The 16,499-nt window shown below is 44.0% G+C and overlaps 1 protein-coding gene across 5 annotated transcripts in view; it reads right to left on the bottom strand.

Moving 5' to 3' along the window:
* LOC108291639 (protein HIRA) overlaps window positions 1–16,499 on the bottom strand; it is a 106,383-nt gene that overhangs the window by 39,155 nt on the left and 50,729 nt on the right. For all 5 annotated transcript variants that reach the window (XM_017512084.2, XM_017512083.2, XM_017512085.2 and 2 more), the window contains 2 exons: window positions 15,436–15,633; window positions 13,282–13,443 (listed from right to left, as the gene is read on the bottom strand). In XM_017512084.2, coding sequence (XP_017367573.1) covers window positions 13,282–13,443; window positions 15,436–15,633 — 360 coding nt within the window. The remainder of the gene's footprint in view (window positions 1–13,281; window positions 13,444–15,435; window positions 15,634–16,499) is intronic.

Genomic DNA, 16,499 nt, shown 5'->3' with positions numbered 1-16,499 from the left:
TAGACTTAGGTTATAAATCTTCATTGTAAACTCTGGAGCAATCACTAAAACATTTTTTAAAAGCATAATTAATAATGCTGAGAGGATAGAACATCTATTTTTATTTTATTGTTATTTGTTATTGGAGATGGATTTTCACTTGTCACCCAGGCTGGAGTGCAACTGCATAATCTCGGCTTCCTGCAACATCCACTTCTTGCCTCAGCCTCCCAAGGACCTGGGATTACAGGTGCCCATCAAAATGCCCAGCTAATTTTTGTATTTTTAGTAGAGACAGGATTTCACTATGTTGGCCAGGCTGGTCTCAAACTCCTGACCTCAGGTGATCCACTCACCTCAGCCTCCCAAGTGCTGGGATTATAGGCATAACCACTATGCCCAGCTGAGAAAATTTAATCATATAAAATACTCAAAACCAGAGAAGGCAAAAAAAGAAGATAAAAAGATTTTTTTTTAAAAAAAGAATAAGGCCGGGTGTGGTAGCTCACGCCTGAAATCCCAGCACTTTGGGAGGCTGAGGCAGGTGGATCACCTGAGGTCTGGAGTTCAAAACCAGCCTGGTGAACACGGTAAAACCCCATCTCTACTAAAAATACAAAAATTAACTGGATATGGTGGCAGGTGCCTTTAATCCCAGCTGCTTGAGGAGGCTGAGGCAGGAAAATCACTTGAACCCAGGAGGTAGAGGTTGCATTGAGCCGAGATGGTGCCACTGCACTCCAGCCTGGGCCACAGAGTGAGAATCTGTCTCAGAAAGAAAAAAAAAAAGAATAAGTGCTAAAATATGGCAGATATTAATATAACTACATCAGTCAACTTTAAATGTGAAAGCTCTAAATATGCCAATTAAAAATAGATAAAAAAGGAAAATGTTTTTAAGAAATGGGTTTATATGGCTGGGCACAGTCACTCACGCCTGTAATCACAGCACTTTGGGAGGCTGAGGCGGATGTATAATGAGGTCAGGAGATTGAGACCATCCTGGCCAACGTGGTGAAACCCCATCTCTACTAAAGTACAAACAATTAGCTAGGTGTGGTGGCATGCGCCTGTAGTCCCAGCTGCTCAGGAGGCTGAGGCAGGGGAATCACTTGAACCCAGGAGATGGAGGTTGCAGCGAGCTGACATCAAGCCACTGCATGCCAGTATGGTGACACAGCAAGACTCCATCTCAAAAAAAAAAACAGTTTATGTTCTCAAAAATTTAATTTTAACTACAAAAGACAAAGACAGATTAACAGTAGATGGACACAGTGGCTCATGCCTGTAGTCCCTGCTACTTGGGAGGCTAAGGCAGGAGGATAGCCTGAACCCAGGGGTTTGAGAACAGCCTGGGCAAAATGATGAGATCCCGTCTCTAAGAATAAAAAGTAAGTACATAAATAAATAGAAGAAAAGTGATGATTCTAACTATGTGACAGCCTGTAAAAGGCAAAACTATGGAGACAATAAAAAGATCAGCGGTTTCCACAGGTTGAGGGGAAGGAGAGTAAATAAATGAAGCACAGAGAATTTTTAAGGCATTGAAACTATTATGGCTGGGTGTGGTGGCTCATGCCTGTAATCCCAGCACTTTGGGATGCCAAGGTGGGCAGATCACTTGAGATCAGGAGTTTGAGGCTGGCCTGGCCAACACGGTGAAACCCCATCTCTATGAAAATACAGAAATTAGCCAAGTGTGGTGGCGCACGCCTGTAATCCCAGCTATTCAGGAGGCTGAGGCAGGAGAATCACTTGAACCCGGGAGGCAGAGGTTGCAGTGAGCCAAGATGCAGCTATGCCACTGTACTCCAGCCTGGGCAATAGAGCAAGACTCTGTCTAAAAAATAAAACCAAAAAACAAAAAACAATTCTGTAAGATATAATGGTGAATATATGTTATTATACATTGGTTAAAACCTATAAAATGTACAACATTAAGAGTGAACCCTAATGTAAACTATGGACTTTGGGTGATGATGTGTCCCACTCTGGTGGGGATGCTGACAGCGGGGGATGCTGACAGCGGGGGATGCTCTGTGTTGGGGCATGGAGCATATGGGAACTCCTTGTATTTCCTGTTTAATTTTGCTATGAACAAAAACAGCTCTAACAAAGTCTACGTTTTTTTTGAAAAAAAAGCAAGGAATGGAGAAAGATATGCCATGGTAACACTAATCAAAAAAAGCTGGAGTAGTTACATAAGCAAAGCAGGCATCAGAGCCAGTAAATTTATCAAGGATAAAGGAAATATACAGTGATAAAGATGAAGGAGTCAATTTTTCAAGAAGACAGAATCCTGAAAAAGTTCACAGACATACCTTGTGTTATTGTGCTTTACCTCACTGTGATACTACATTTTTTACAAGTTGAAGGTTTGTGGAAACCCTGCATCAAGCAAGTCTATCAGCGCCATTTCCCCGATGGCATGTGCTCACTTCATGTCTCTGTTACATTCTGATAATTCTCACAATATTTCAAACATTTTCATTCTTATTATATCTGTTTTGGTGATCTGCCATTAGTGATCTTTCATGTTAGTACTGTAATTGTTTTGGGGCACTGCAAACCACACCCATTTAAGATGGTGAACTTAATCAATAAATGGTGTTTATGTTCTGACTGCTCCACCAATTGGTTGTTCCCTTGTCTCCCTTCCTCTCCCCAGGCCTCCCTATTATCTGACATACAACAATATTGAAATTAGGCCAATCAATAATCCCACAATGGTCTCTAAGTAAGTGTTCAAGTGAAGGAAGAGTTGCAAGGCTCTTACTTTAAACCAAAAGCTAGAAATGATTAAGCTTCATGAGGAAGACAGGTTGAAAGCAGAGACAGGCCAAAAGCTACACCTCTTGCACCAGTTAGCCAAGTTGTGAATGTAAAGGAAAAGTCCTTAAAGGAAGTTAAAAGTGCTACTCCAGTGAACACATGTTTGAAAAGAAAGTGAAACAGCCTTATTGCTAGTATAGAGAAAGTTCTAGTGCTCTGGAGAGAACATCAAACCAGCCACAACATTTCTTTAAGCCACAGCCTAATCCAGAGCAAGGCTCTAACTCTTTTCAATTCTACGAAGGCTGAGAGAGGTGAGGAAGCTGCAGAAGAAAATCTCAAGCTAGCAGAGGTTGGCTCATGAGGTTTAAGAAGCTGTGTCTATAACATAAAACTACAAGGTAAAGCAGCAAGTGCCAATGTAAAAGTTGCAGCAATTAGATCATCTAGCTAAGACCACGGAGGAAGGTGGTACCACTAAACAACAGATTGTCAATGTAGGTAAAACAGCCTTCTATCAGAAGAAGATGTCATTTAGGACTTTTCTAGCTAGAAAAGGGAAGTCAAAGTCCGGCTTCAAGTTTCAGCGGACAGACTAATTATCTTAGTGGGGTAAATGCAGCTGGTGATTTTAAGTGGATGTCGATACTCATTAACTATTCCAAAAATCCTAGGGTCCTTAAGAATTATGCTAAATTTTCTCTGCAATATGCAATATGCAATAAGAAAGCCTAGATAACAGCACATCTGTTTAGAGGGTGGTTTACCGGATATTTTAAGCCCACCGTTGATACCTACTGCTCAGAAAAAAAGATTCCTTTCAAAAGATTCCCGCTCACTGGCAATGCACTTGGTCACCCAAGAGCTCTAACAGAGATGAATGTTGTTTTCATGTCGACTAACACAATACACATTCTGCAGCTCATGAACAAGGAGCATTTTCATCTTTCAATTTACATTATTTAAGAGGTACATTTTTGCCTGTAGTCCCAGTTACCTGGAGACTTGAGGCAGGATAATTGCTTAAGTCCATAAGTTTTGAGCTTTAGTGTGCTATGCCAATCGGGTGTCTACACTAAGTTTGGCATCAGTATAGTGACCTTCTGCGAGCAGGAGACCACCAGGTTGCCTAAGGAGAGGTGAACTGCCCAGGCTGGAAACAGAGAATATCAAAACTCTTGGGTTGATTAGTAGTAGTACTGTGCCAGTGAATAATACTGCACTCCAACCTGGGCAACACAGCAAGACCCTATCTCTTAAATAAATTAAATAATAATTTAAAAAATACATTTTGTAAAGCCATAGCTGATTCCTCTGGTGGATCCGGGCAAAGTAAAAACCTACTGGAAAGGATTCACCATTCTAGATGTCATTAAGGACATGTGAGATTCATGGGATGTCAAAATATCAACATTAACAAAAGTTTGGAATAAGCAGATTCCAACCCTCATGGATGACTTTGAGAGGTTCAAGACTTCAGTAGAGAAAGTCATTACAGATGTGGTACAAATAGTAAAAGAACTAGAATTAGAAATAAAGCCTGAAGATGGGACTGAATTGCTGCAATCTCATAAAAAACTTGAACAAATGAGGAGTTGTTAGGGATGGGCAAAGAAAGTAGTTTCTTAAGATGGAATCTCCTGGTGAAGATGCTGCGCACATTGTTGAAATAATAAGAGATTTGTTTATTTTTAAATTCCATATATATTTTTTGAGACAGGTTCTCATTCTGTGGCCCAGGCTGGAGTACAGTGGCGACATCTCAGCTCACTGCAACCTCCACCTCCTGGGCTCAAGGGATCCTCATGCCTAAGCCTCCTGAGTAGCTAGGGATACATGCATACACCACAACAACTGGTTAATTTATTGTATTTTTAATAAAGACAGGGTTTTACCATGTTGGCCAAGTTGGTCTCAAACTCCTGACCTCAGGCGATCCACCTGCCTTGGCCCCCCAAAGTACTCGGACTACAGGTGTGAGCCACCACACATGGCCTTTATTGGCATACACTGAAACATCATGCCATTGAAATCTTCTTTGTAAGGTTGGTAGTAATGCTCCTCTTTCATTTCTGATTGTACTTATCTATACACTAATCATACTTTAACTGTATGTCCTGCTTTTTGCAAGTAACATTCCATCTAAACTATTTTTCCACAGTACAATCATCCTTTGGTATCTGCAGGGGGATTGGTTCCAGGATCCCCAGTAGGTATCAAAATCCAAGGATGTTCAAGTCTCTTACATAAAACGATGTAGTATATGCATATAACATAGGCACAGCCTTGTACATACTTTATTTTTTATTTTTATTTTTTTTGAGATAAAGTTTCACTCTTGTTGCCCAGGCTGGAGTACAATGGCCTGATCTTGGCTCACTGCAACCTTTGCCTCTTGGGTTCAAGCGATATTCTTGCCTCAGCCTCCTGAGTGGCTGAGATTACCAGATGCACGCCACCACATCCGGCTAATTTTTGTATTATTAGTAGAGACGAGGTTTTACCATGTTGGCCAGGTTGGTCTCGAACTCCTGCCTCAGCCTCCCAAAGTACCGGGATTATAGTTGTGAGCCACCATGCCCGGACTACCATTTTTTTTTTTTTTTTTTGAGACGGAGTCTCACTTTGTTGCACAGGCTAGAATGCAGCGGTGTGAGCATGGATCACTGCAACCTCTGCCTCCCAGGTTCAAGTGATTCTCCCGCCTCAGCTTCCAAGTAGCTGGGATTATAGGCACACACCACAACATCCAGCTAATTTTTGTATTTTTAGTAGAGATGGGGTTTCCCCATGAAGGCCAGGCTGGTCTCGAATTCCTGACCTCAGGTGATCTGCCTGCCTCAGCCTCCTAAAGTGCTGGGATTACAGGTGTGAGCCACTGAGCCCGGCTAGCCTCCTATATACTTTAAATAATTTCCAGATCACTTACAATCCATAGTACAATGCCTAAAAATAACTTCATTTGCATGGATTCAATGTAGTATTTGGCATATAGCAAATTCAGTTTTTGCTTTTTGAAACTTTGTGGAATGTTTTTTTCCCAAATATTTTTGATCCAGTTGGTTGAATCCATGGATGTGGAACCCATGGATATGGAGGGGCAACTGTACATTAGTCTTTATAAATATTAAAGAGAGGCTACATAATGAATAGCTTACTTCCTCAACACCTCTCTTTTGAAGAAGTTGGGTAAATGTTTTCTCATAATGCTGTTTTAAACATCTCTAAATGTGACAAACTCCCTGGATCACAGGTGCTGTCACTGGTCTTATTTCCTCCAGGAGTTCACATGAATCATCCTTCTGTCTAGTACGCAAGAGCCCTCCTCTCTGCCTGCCTTCCCCCTGCTAACCAGCCTCTGGCCTGTTAGCCCCTCCTCTGGACACTGTCTTCAGCTGTTTTCCCTGCTAGTCACCCCAGGTCACAGAAATGTGGGCAGGAACACCAGTGTGCAGAATCCTGGATTCTTTTCATTTGTATCCATGTGAAAAACTGGAAAAATAAGAAGTTTTGTCTGTGTCCTTGACACTGCTCTGTGAAACCAACGAGCCTGTTCTCCTTTCTTCTAATGTCCCATAACAGGGCAAATCGTCCACCTGTGGGTGTTGTTAAATGTTCTGGAAGCTGTGAGTCAGTGCTCCTCAAAATCCTTTTTAATTATTATTTTTTTAAATGTCAGACATTTGCCTCTCCAAAGAGCTTGTTTTACTATGATGTAAAAATCAGGTCATGTACATTTTCATATTAAACTTTTTGTTGAATAAACTTTTGTTAACAATCAAAAATGCTTTCTCTCAGATGTTCTGAAAATGGAAATAGAATATTAGCTTGTTCTAATTTTTTCTAACATGAATTGTCCTGGTTCAGACTGATCTGAAAGGGTTTCATGCATTACAATGGAAGAATCTATTGTGAAACATGGGCAAAAAGTCAGACTTTCATGTAACTATCGTTTTGTAAAATACAGTAAGAATGTCACGGCAATGCCCAACTATCATCTAAGTTTCTAGGGAGTGCAGTGGCTTCTTGAGCTCACCACAGCACTGGCCCATGACATTTGCTTGCTTGGCACTGCCAAGCTCCAGCTGTTCCAGAACCCCTGAGAGCCCTTAGGAGTCTCCCCACCTGCCTCTGCCAGATACCCCATTCAGGGACCCTGGGGCCAGTGGCCCACTGGAACTGCATCTCCCCAGACTGCATGTGGGCTTGTACCAGTTGTTACAGTATCCCTGGAAGCACCAGGTAAATGGATCTATAGCAGCTGCCCGATGGGTCCAGACATCTGTGAAGGAAGGGCATAGTTGACCAGGGCTTCCCCACTTACAAACAGGCTCCATCCTAGGTTCTGTCTCTGCAGGCCTACTTGCCCTGTAGTTAGTCAATTACCTCAAGTCCCTACGTGCTTCTACCTAACACCTGACCCTAGGGCAGGGTGGAGCAGAAGACTCACAGGTTGACACAAGACAGCTACCCTGTACATGAGAGGCTAGCACTTGGCTCCCAACCCACCTGAGGCTCTTGGCTAGGAAGTGCCAGTCAGGTTGCAGGGGTCTCACTGCCCAGCTACTGTGACGTACAATGAAGGAACAACAGTAGGAGCTGACATGTGCTGCTCACCATGAGACAAGGACAAAGATACACTTTACAGGCCTAATGCTTAAGGGATATCTCCTATGAGGGTTCTCCTGGGAGGTCCATTCTTCCTGAAAGGACATGGACTCAGAAAGACCATGTGTCTCAAGATCATCCCCCCACCCCTCTGAGGAAATGGGGACCTGAGCCTAACCTGGTGTATTACTTTGTGCACCACTCCCAGGCCACTGCACGACACTGTGCCTCAAAGAAAATCTCCACTGAAGGCTGGATGTGGTGGCTCACGCCTGTAATCCCAGCACTTTGGGAGGTTGAGGTGGACAGATCACTTGAAGTCAGGAGTTCAAGACCAGCCTAGCAAACATGGTGAAACCATGTCTGTATTAAAAATACAAAAATTAGCCTGGTGTGGTGGCATACACCTGTAATCCCAGCTACTAGGGAGGCTGAGGCAGGAGAATTGCTTGAGCCTGGGAGGCGGAGGTTGCAGTTAGCCAAGATCACACCACTGCACTCCAGCCTAGGGGACAGAGTGAGATTCTATCTCAAAAAAAAAAAAAAAAAGGTAAAACAAAGAAAAAAAATCTCCATTGATGGGTGTTTTGTTTTTTGAGACAAGTCTTGCTCTGTTGCTCAGGCTGGAGTGCAATGGCACAATCTCAGCTCACTGCAACCTCCGCCTCCCAGGTTCAAGCAATTCTCCTGCCTCAGCTTGTCGCCAACATGCTTGGCTAATTTTTGTATTTTTATAGTAGAGATGGTTTCACCATGTTGGCCAGGTTAGTCTTCAACTCCTGACCTCAGGTGATCCTCCAGCTTCAATCTCCCAAAGTGCTGGGATTACAGGCATGAGCCACTGCACCCAGCCTGTTTTGTTTTTGAGACAGATTCTCACTCTTGCGCAGGCTGCAGTGGCGTGATCTCTGCTCACTGGAACCTCTGCCTCCTGAGTTCAAGGAATTATGCTGCCTCAGCCTCCTGAGTAGCTGGGACTACACGCACGTACCAGCACACCCAGCTAATTTTTATATTTTCAGGAGAGATGGGGTTTCACCATGTTGACCAGGACCAAGATGGTCTCAAATTCCTGGCCTCAAGTAATCTGCCCGCCTCAGCCTCCCAGAGTGTTAGCACTGATTACAGGTGTAAGACACTGTGCCAGCCCTCCACTGACGGGTGTTTTGAAGGGCTCCTCCTGGATTTCACTGAGAATCAATACAAGAAAATGGCCATATCAAGAAAGTACCTGCATTTTTTGTAAGGCCTTTGTTAAAAAAATCTTGTTTTATCTCATTTTCCGCATATGAGGATCCAATCCAACCTCCTCTGAAAATTCAGCACCAGAATCCTGGAAGCTCACTACACTCATTCTGTCTGGAAAGCAGAAAGCTCCGCCCCAAGTGAATGCTCACTCACTGCCACTTTCAAGTGAGAAGTCGAGAATGACAAATATGATTTGTCATTATTATATAGATCTTGCTAGCACTGTATTTATGGCTGGATGGTCTTGTGAGACCCTGGGGACACAGCTGCTAAAGGACCAACCCCTGTGGCAGCAGGACCCAGGATGTGGGGTCAAGATTTTGCCTACAGAAGCCAATCCAAGGGCTATCCTCCAGGCTTCTCATTCAGGGCATGCACGGCCTGAGACATAAGGGCCACAAAAAGCCACAAAGCAAACATGAGTGTCTTCCTCAATAAGCAGGACTTTCTGTCTGTGGCACACTGTAGTTTCTCTCAGGTGGAGAATTCATTTTATTTATTCTGTTCAGAACTTGCTCCATTTCCAAATCTGAGATTTTTTTCACCTTCTGGTAAGCCTGTTAACTCCCTCTTGACAACTGCCCTGCAGCATATCCTTTTGGGGGGACTCCTCCCTCTTGCCTCATCTTCAGCTGCACCTTCTCACCTCTGTGGCACTTTGGCCAATTCTGTAGACGGAATGTTCTTTTCAGCTGGCTCTGATCTGCTCCCTGAAATGCTTGCTGACTTTTAAACTGAAATCATTATTTTTCTTTTCTGAAAGTATTTTTTCTTGGTTCATTTCCAAATCTGTCTGGTCTTTTTTGATGGTTTATTGTTCTTTTTTGTGAGATATAATACACATAACATAAACTTCACCACTTTATAGAATTTATTAGCCTTTAGTATATTCATAAGGTTATGAAACCATCACCACTGTCTAATGCCAGAACATTTTCATAATTCCAAAAAGAAACTGTATCCATTGGTAATCACTCCTTATCCTCCCTCCCTCAGCCCCTGTCAATCACTATTATTCCACTTTCTTTCTCTATGGATTTTCCATTCTGGATATTTCCTGTCAATGGAATCATACAACCTATGATCCTTTGTGACTGGCTTCTTTCTCTTAGCATAATGCCTTTAAGGTTTATCGTTATTGTAGCACGTGTAAATATTCCATTCCTCTTATTGCTGAATAATATTCTATTGTATGGATAGACCATATTTTGTTTATCTATTCATCAGCTGATGGACCTTTGGGCTGTTTCCACTTTTTGGTTACTATGTACAGATGTGAACATTTATGTATGAGTTATTGGATGGATATACATTTTCAATTATCTTGGGTATGTATCTAGGTGTAGGAACTGCTGGGTGAGATGATAACTCTATATTTCACCATTTGGGGAATTTCCAGACTGTTTCCCAAAGGTGCTGAAAGACTTTACATTACCATCAGCAGTCTATGAGTGCTTAAATTTCTCCCTATCCTCACCAACAGTTCTTATTATCTGACTATCTGATCTTTTAATCACAGATCTCCAAATGGGTATGAAGTATTAGTTTTGCTTTGTATTTCCCTGATGGCTAGTGATGTTGATTGTCTTTTTATGTGCTTATGATTTGTATATATTCTCTGCAGAAATTTCTATTCAGATCTTTTGCTCATTTTAAAACTGTGTTATTAGTCTTTTTATTGTTGAACTGTACAAGTTCTTTATATAATTTGAATTCTGGACCTGAGATAAAGTTTTTCTCTTTTGCCCAGGCTGGAGTGAAGTGGCGTGATCTCTGCTCACTGCAACCTCTGCCCGCAGAGTTCAAGCGATTCTCCTGCTTCAGCCTACCAAGTAAATGGGATTACAGGCGCTCGCTACGACACCTGGCTAATTTTTGTATTTTTAGTAGAGATGGGGTTTTACCACGTTGGCCAGGCTGGTCTCCAACTCCTGACCTCAGATGATCCGCCCACCTTGGCCTCCTAAAGTTTTAGGATTACAGGCATGAGCCACCGTGCCTGGCCAAGCTTTTAATTTTTAAAATGTTTTGTAGAGATAAAGTCTTGCCATGTTGCTCAGGCTGGTCTTGAATTCCTGGCCTTAGTGCTAGAATTATAAGCATGAGTCATTGTGTCCAGTCAAAAGTTTTAAATTTTGATGAAGTCCAATTTATTGATTCTTTCCTTTAGTTGCTTATGCATTAGGTGTCATATCTAAGAAACTGTTCCCTAATCTAAGGTCACATAGATTTCTATCTATATTTTCTTCTAAGAGTTTTATAGTTATGCTCTGACATTTAGTCCTTTGATCCTTTTAATTTTTATTTATAGAATAGAATATTTAATCTTTCCTCACATTTTGTTTTAGCTTTCATGTCTTTCAAGACTTAAGCATATTTTATAGCACCCTCTGACAATTCTGTGATAACAGGTTTATAGGAACCTAAGTCTCTCAGTGAGTACATCTCCTGACATTTGTGTACGGTAGACTGTTTCTTCTTGTGATTTTAGATTTTATGTTCATCTAAGCAGTGCTTTATCCGTGGTAATGCTGTACACCCTGGGCCAGGGAATGCCCCTGCTGGGTGGATACGCATCTCTGCCAAGTGCCTCTGGATGTCAAGTAGACCAGGGTCTCCTTTGTTTCATTTCTCAGCTTGGTGATTTCTAGACAACACAGGTAGTGTTAAACTGGCCCTGAATCCACATGAGGGCAGGCCTGTGGTTACACAGCCTCAAGGGAAGACTGTTCTCCTAACCCCAAAACAGGCTAAGACATTCCAATTTCTCTGCTAGTTCTTGAGCTGCCAGCTGGGTTTTCCTAGTGTCTGCCTCAGTCCTTTTTTAAGCAGCTTGACTTTATGCTGGTGACTTAATTCCAACCCCTTAGACCCGAAGCTTTGTCTCAACTCAGTGTAAGACATTAGACCCCAAGCTTTGTCTCAACTCAGTATGAGACATTAATGCAAGGTCCTCAGTCAAGACCCCCAGCTTTGCACCCATGGGGCAGTCCTGGCTGCTACTCTGGCTTTTTTGTTCATTCTTAGATTTTAGATTCTAGGGACTGCCCTTTCTTGTGAACTAGTCATTCATTTTAGGGACAAGAATTGCATTTAATCCAGTACTTCAAAGTATTTTAGAAGCAGGGAGGCTGAGGTGGGTGGATCACCTGAGGTCATGAGTTCAAGACCAGCCTGGGCAACTGGTGAAACCCCGTCTCTATTAAAAATACAAAAAATTAGCCAGGTATGGTGGTGGGCACCTGTAATCTCAGCTACTTGGGAGGCTGAGGCAGGAGACTCGATAGAACCTGGGAGGCAAAGGTTGCAGTGAGTAGAGTAGCTAGAACTATAGGCATGTCCCACGACACCTGGATAATTTTTCTGGTAGAGATAGGGGTCTCACTATGTTGTAAAGGCTGGTCTCAAACTCCTTGCCTCAAGCAATTCTCCTGCCCTGGTCTCCCAAAGCATTGGGATTACAAGCATGAGCTACCACACATGGCCTGCACTGAACTTTTAATTACTAAACAAGCATGATTAGATCACAACAGAGTAGACTACAAGATTTCACACCAAGTTTATAGATACAGCATCAAACTTTCAGAAAGAATCCTCCCATGGTAGCTTCCAGGAACTGTTTTCCAAGGAGAATAAATCCTGTCCAGACATGCAGCTTTGGACAGGGCTTCTCATAAGCAAAGCCCCAGAGACAGCATGCTATAGCTTTAGCTCCAAATCACCATCTACTGCAAAAACAGATCAAATACAAATGCTCCTTTTATTGGGCACCTGCTGGCTGTGTGGCTACTGCAAGTTTCTGACCAGTGACCTTGCACCTGGCTGATGGTAGCACAGGCTAGGGTATGTATGCCTACGGCTGCCGAGCCCTATGAACCTTGCACTGGGACGCAACTCTTAAGGGACTGCTCTTAAGTCCCAAAAGGCCAGCCTACATCTACCTCTCTTCTCCTAGGCTCTGACTCACTGGGATGTGAACTGGGCTCCTTGTTGTGACAAGCTTGGAGGAAGGGGCCCTCTCAGGAGGCAGAGAACTTCAGTGCCAATGGCAGAGGCTGTGAAGATTCACTCTGGCCACCTCAGGAGGATGCACTACCGCAAACTCTAAGAAATAAAGAACCACAGTGTGCATGATGTCACAGCTGTGTTTGAGGGGAGGCCCAGGGAATGAACAAGCAGCATAGTGTCCACGAGAGCTCAGAAGCCAATATGACTTGACAAAGACCTCATCTACATCATTTTTTATTGCAGCTCTCTACCTCTGGTCAGTTTCTCAGTGGAAGGCCATCACTTCCAAGGTGTACCAATATAAGAGCCTTCCACCTCTCCAACTAATCTCTTGCCCTCTTCCAGGCAAACTCTGGGCTCTATCCAAATACCATTATTCTCAGTCCAGCCTCTGCACTGACCAATTCTTGTGTCTTTGCCCTTGTGGTTCTTGTGCTGTGTCTTCCCCCACAGCTTCCAGCCACCTTCCCACTTGAAGCAGCCACTCCTTTCTCCTCGGAGCTGGCAGCTCACTAAGGGCTCTGCAGTCTTGCTCCCAATGCATTGAGAGGCTAGAGTCTTTTCCCCAACAGGAAGGCAGGCTGCTTGGTAGGAACATTGCCAGTGTGCTGTTGACTAATGCCTGCACCCTCCCTGGCCCTTCAGGGTGCTGCAGCTACCACCTACCTTTCCATGGCTGTTGGGGTCACACTGGTCAGGGCAGGAGCACCTGGCGTGGCTTTGGACCGCTCTGTGAACCGGGAGTCAAGCGCTTTCATGGGTTCAATCTTGGACGGGGTCGTTAACACAGAAGGTGACAATGCAGCAGGAGTAGAGGTAGCATTCATACTGGGGTGAAGAAGAGGGGAGGCATGTCAAGCACAATCCTAAAAGGATCTGGAGGTCTAGTATTTGCATTATTTGGAGACTACTAAAAAAGGCACAAACATCAAACTTTCATAAACACAAAAAAATTTCAAGATATAATCTACTATTCCCATTTCTTTAAAATGTTCATGTGTTAAAATTCTGGACACCTAGAAAGTTTTGAGCGAATGCATTCACATCTCCCCCTTTGCATTGTTTTGACAGCTTTTAGGGGTAGCACGAGGCCTAGAACATGGTTCTTACAACACTTTTCTCTAGTCATATTACCCTATCTCCACAACTTGAATATAGCACCTCTACTCCAAACCACTCCAACCACTCACATTTCCCACTTAGAAAATGAGCCTCATGAGATAAGCCTGCACCTGGGGTCCTGAAACCATGGTCTGCTCCTGGCCTTTACTCTCAGCCAGGTATCCTCCAGCCTGGGTGCCCCTCCCATCTCTCCCTGTAACAGTGTCACATACTTAGCATTATGCTCCAACTACTCATCACACAGCTTGCGTCTTCTATTCCACAGATAAAGGAGAGGCCAGGCAGGAGCCTGCCTGGTCCATCCTCCATGGCCAAGCCCACACCACAAGCTGGGACCAAGGCCACTGGGCCTCCTCCTGTGCACACCCAGGCTAACACCTTCCACTCACATCTGCCCAGACCCTATACCACATGCCTGGTAGTCACCCTGGACACCCCCTTTATCCTCCTCTATGACCTGTGGCCACTAGAATAGGCCATCCCCAAAGAAGTTCTCAGATAATGGCATGGTCTGTCCTTCCCAGGCCCCCTTCCTCACAGGATGCTCTGCTTCCTCACTGGTCTTCCTGCTCAGTCTTCTCTTCTTACCCTCTGAGGGTTCCCTCAGGGCAGTGACCTAATGTTTGGCCATGCCTCCACAGCCATGTGCTAGCACCCAGAAGTAGAAGGCTATAGTAACACAAGACTCCATTACACCAGTGAAGAATCACTCTGATGGAATCAGCTGTATGTGCCAGGGAGTGGCTAATTTGGGGCATCACTTTCATAAAATGGAGGTCTCAAAACCTTCTATGTCTCCACTCTGGGGAAAAGCCCAGACTACTTGGTCCAGCATAGACACCTAGGCCTTCTCCCCCGTTTTGGCCTTCCTCAGGGGATTGGGGGGCTGCTATCCCTAATCCCCATGCCACATCCCCTGGTGGGCCTGTATGAGCCGTGCGCAGGGCACCCTCTGAGGCACCTCCCTGATCCCTGAGACACCAGGCCCTCTTCAGATAGCTAGCCATTTCTACCCAGGGGATCTGGGGGGCCACCTGCAACCCTGTGGCTGCCTCTCCCCAACCAGCCTACATACTCTGAGGGTGAGGACCCGCCAATTAAGCCCCTGCAATGCCTGGGGCCTAGCACGGCATGTAACCCAAAGGAAGTGCTAGGCAAATGTTCACTCCTGGCTTTCATTCGTGCTTGACTGTTTTTTTCTGATTTCTAATTTTGTTACAAGTAAAGAGGGGTGATGACTCAAGCTCTCTGAGTGAATATAATTCTGAGAGTATGAGGGGAGTCTGTGACCTCCCACAGGAGCACCCTATCTGGGATGAATGCTGTGTGATGTGCCCAGCAGAGTGAAGTGGACGCTGAGGCCCCAGAAATGTCAAGTACTTCCAGTGTAGAGCTGCCAGGAGGTGGGACGGATCCTGCTGCATGTAGCACTGCACAGGTAGTTCCCACCCGTAGCAGCCTGACCCTCAGTCAGCCTTGATACACTCTTTGTGAAATCCTCATGGTCCTGTGCATCAGAGACTCACTAAGCAAGTCCTCCCCTCTGAGAAGTCCTCATTTCATATCACACCACACACTTTTTTCTTCCTTTATTCATTGAAGGGGCCACAAAGTACAGAGTAAAATTCTCTATCCCCAAAATTATGTGCAAACCTGAACTCTCCCCAGGAAAGGGAACAAGCCTTGGCACCCACTAACCTGTCCTTATTGACAGAATCGCCCGCAGGTCTGGCACTGGCAGCCACCACAGGCTCTGTACAAGGCTTCGAGGCGCCGAAGGAGTTAGGGGTACTGGAGTCCAGTGGCAGTAGCTGTGGACTGCTATGAGAAGAGAGCATGGTACCCGCCAGGGAGCCCGAGAGGGGGATGCTGTTAAAGAATGCCGTGGAGAAGTCCCTGTCATCAAGTAAGAACAAAAGTCAGCCTTGAAAGTCAGGTGCCACATCCAGTAATTTATACATTCAAATAACTTTCTTTCTAGGTCCAAAGGCAATGTTTTCATGATAGAAAATCTGCAAAGTTACAGAAAAGTAAAAAGAAATTTAAACCCATTTAATATACTATATTTAATTGAATCTAGGATTTACAGGTTCTCTATGTACTACTAAGAAAGAAAACAATGCTGCTACTTGTCAGATGCCACTGATTGTACAACACACCCTAATCTCAGAGGTGTTAAACTATGCAAACACATGTCGTAGGAGCTGCTGTACCAGGATGTAAGGTATTGCAGTGTCAAAACTAAGGATTCTGGGACAAACCAGCCAGGTCTGACTCCTCTGCCATTTGCAAGCTTGTGACTTGTTCCAACTACTCTTGTCTGCAAAATGCAAAGTGCCAGGACTCTCCCCATGGGGTTGCTATCAGGACTAAAGTAGTTAGTGTAGGACACTCTTCGAACACATATTGGGTGCTCAAAGAATTATGAAATTCTAATAATTGTCATTACCCCTAAGATTCACATAATACATGGGATAAATTCCTGGAAGTAGAATTGTAGCAGCAAATGGAATCTTCACTGATGATTTGGAATAAATATTTCTAAAGTGCCCTCCTTAGAGGTTTAAATTACAAGGCATGTATAAGGGTGCCTATTTCCCCACATAGGCACTTGGTAACACTTTTATCAAATTTCTTGACACGTAATAATCTGAAAGTTGAAAAATGGTATCTTACTTTAACTTTGATATGAGTGATATTGACATTTTTTCAAATCGAAATACTTGATTTCCAGCCGGGCACAGGGGCTCACGCCTGTAATC

This window comes from Cebus imitator, unplaced genomic scaffold, assembly GCF_001604975.1.
Source record: "Cebus imitator isolate Cc_AM_T3 unplaced genomic scaffold, Cebus_imitator-1.0 Scaffold461, whole genome shotgun sequence".
Lineage (NCBI taxonomy): Eukaryota > Metazoa > Chordata > Mammalia > Primates > Cebidae > Cebus > Cebus imitator.
Note: the sequence above shows the minus strand (reverse complement) of the source record. Positions and strands in the feature narration are given on the sequence as shown.